We start from the raw sequence: 2948 nt of genomic DNA, 5'->3' as shown, positions 1-2948 counted from the left end.
GCAGAATGCAGGGAGATCACAGGCCGGTGGGTGCAGAGTCTTGTGGATCCAATGGCGGAGGCTCTGGCAGCTCTCTGAGGGACTGGCAACAGCAGGAAGGTGAAGGCAGAGAGAGTGGGGGGTGGGGGAGGTTCCCAGAACCCTGCTAATGAGAAGGCCACTCCCACAAGGAGGCACCATCAGGCTGCGGCCCGATTGACAGGCTAGACTCCATGCCTTCAGTCCAAGTTTACACGAACTTGTGTAACTACCACAATAGATGTGTGTGTGTGTGTGTGTGTGTGTGTGTGTGTGTGAATGTTCTCAGGTCCCATGATTCTACTCCGGATACTTCCATGATGTTTGGCATGTATAAAGAGTAAACATTTTATTTTCAGATCACTGTGGGTTGGCAGCTCCCCACCAGGTGCGGGTGGTGGTGGTAGTGGTGGTGCCGTGGCCGAAAGACCCGGCCACCAGCCTTTGAAACCCCACAGAGCATGCTCTGCTCAGACACAGGAGCCCGGGTTGACTCAGGGCACCTGGTTAGTTTTTCCTTACTGGTTACCTGTTGCAGAACGTGGCTACCGTATCACAGACGAGACATTGGCCTTGACATACAGCCCCTCCTCCAGACTCCACAGGCATGTTAGCGAGGTGAAGCAGGGGCAGGAGCTTCCTGCCTCTCCCTTACACAAGTACTCAGAAACAGGGTCTCCCAAAGTGGCCGGGGTCTGCAGAAGCAGAGCGCTACACTCCATCCTGGACTATGGGCTGTAGTGTCAACGGTTTTAGTTGCCAGTGGAGCGCTGAGCAGTTTTTTCTTTTTTTTTATGAGGAAGAGATGGCAGGCCAAATACGTTTGGGACCCTGTGTCCTAGATTTCTCAAACAGCAGGAAAGCAAATGGAACTCAGGCTAGTACAAGCTGACCGCGGGGCGGCTGCTGCTGCTGGTTCCCTGGTGCCCACTTTCACCGCCACCCCCTGGGCTTTTCAGAGCTGCCGTCTTTATGCAAGCAGGTCACCAGGCCTTACTCCCGAGGAACCTCTGGGTGGGTTTGAACCCCTAACCTCCCAGCCCTGAGCAATAGACCTCTGTGCCTCCTGTGGTAAGGATTGAACACCCACACAAGCCAATTCCATTGCCCTTGGGATGGTTCTGCCCTCTGACCACTCTCTAGGCCAGAGGAGAATGCCCCAGAGGGTTTCTCGGGCAGCAGCGTGCACAGCAGCAGACCCCCCCACCCCCACCTTGTTCTTGTGGAGCGGCAGGTGAGTTTAACCCCCAGGCCTTTCCTTTAGCACTGAGGCCGCCTCCACACTACTGTGAGAGGCTGCTGGCCTGGCCTTGACGCTGGATGCTTCATCCGGGGAGAGAGAGGAAGCTGCTCCTTTCCCAGCAGGGAGGAACCCAAATGGGCCCACCCCCACGCCCGGGGTTCCTCCTTGCTGAGTGCCACGTCCCTCCCTAGGGGTCCCTCCGCAGACGGGCACGGGGCCGTGAAGCTGTTCCTGACTGACATCCACGACAATGGGCCCAGGACCCCACAAGCATATCGGGAGGTCTGCGAGTCCTCCGTGAACAAGCCCCTCCGCATTGAGGCCGAGGACCGGGACCTGCCGCCCTACACACACCCCTGCACCTTCGAGCTGGACCTAGCTGAGAGAGGGGCTGAGGTCAGGTGGAAGCTGGGCAGCAGCCAGGGTGAGTGCCTGTGTGGCTAATGGACAGTGGAGGCAAGCAGGCAAGGCATGTGCACACATGCCAACACACACACACACACACACACACACCAACAATGCATGCACACACTAGTGTGCACACGTACACAGCCATGTGCATATAAACATGCAGGCATACGTGTGCACATGGGTGCACTCATCAACATGCATACATACACCTGCACATATATGAACACACATGCAAGCTAATTACATGCACCTGCATGTGCAGATATGCACGTACACACCAGCATGCATGTCCACACATCCATGCATACAAACCCAGCAAGTACTGCCTTACCTGTGGCTGGCCAGTGGGTTCCCGCTTACCCTGGCGCTGTCAAATGAAGCAGAGCTTTCCTGGAGGGTCTGTAGGTTGTCATCCTCATGGAAGCAGAGTTCCTCCCTCCTCCTTCTCCCGAGGCGTGGCTGGTGGGCTCGAGCCACTGACCTTACAGTTAGTTACACAGCCAACACTTAACCACTGCGCCACTCGGCTTCCTTCACTAGATAGACCAAACTCCAGCCTCCACTCCTGACACACAGAGACCCGGTAGGATGAGCAGGACTTCCCTTTGGGTTTCTGAGACTGTAACTGTTCATGGGCGCAGACAGCTCCTGTAACCCCAAATCACACTCCTTTCTGTGGAGGTGATTCGACTCACAGAGACCCTGTAGGACAAGGCAGAGCTGCCGGGGGCCGGGGGTTCAGAGACTATAACTGCTCCTGGAGTAGAAAGCCTCATCTTTCTCTTTCGGAGTGGCTGATGGTTTCAAATTGAGGACCTCGTGTTGGGCAGCCCAACCCTTACCCACTCCACCGCCAGGGCTGCTCTTGAAGCTTCACGGACAAGCTCAGGGTGGCTGCTTCTACTCCCATAAGCACTTAAGTCTTGGAAAGCCAAGGGCAGTTCTCTAAGGTCACGATGAGTTGGAATCAACTCGATGGCAGGGAGCTGTGTGTGTGCGTAGTGTTTTCAGTGCTGAAGATCAAACCCACTGCCGCTGAGTCCATTCTAACTCACAAGGGCCCTGTAGAGAGAGGAGAATTGTCCCAGACAGGAAGCCTCATCTTTCTCCCGAGGAGCGCCTTGTGGGCCAGAACCACTGACCCACTGGTTAGCAGCTACACCATCAGGCTCCCGAGTCCTGGCGTATGTAAGGGAAGACCCCGGAGGAGCCTGCGGCTGGCAGAAGCCCACTCCACATATGGAGTTGCTCGGTCTTTCCCTGGCCTGGACACTCT

The 2948-nt window shown here is 56.0% G+C and overlaps 1 protein-coding gene across 1 annotated transcript in view; it reads left to right on the top strand.

Annotated features, from left to right (window-relative positions):
* The window catches only part of CDH26 (cadherin 26), a 48170-nt gene that overhangs the window by 30680 nt on the left and 14542 nt on the right, over positions 1-2948 (top strand). Inside the window, 1 exon segment of the mRNA XM_030887489.1 lies at positions 1453-1685. Within this exon segment, the coding sequence (XP_030743349.1) occupies positions 1453-1685 (233 nt within the window).

Source organism: Echinops telfairi, unplaced genomic scaffold (genome assembly GCF_000313985.2).
Source record: "Echinops telfairi isolate 266 unplaced genomic scaffold, ASM31398v2 ScPeMD7_7414;HRSCAF=8452, whole genome shotgun sequence".
In the NCBI taxonomy this organism is placed as follows: Eukaryota; Metazoa; Chordata; class Mammalia; order Afrosoricida; family Tenrecidae; genus Echinops; species Echinops telfairi.
Note: the sequence above shows the minus strand (reverse complement) of the source record. Positions and strands in the feature narration are given on the sequence as shown.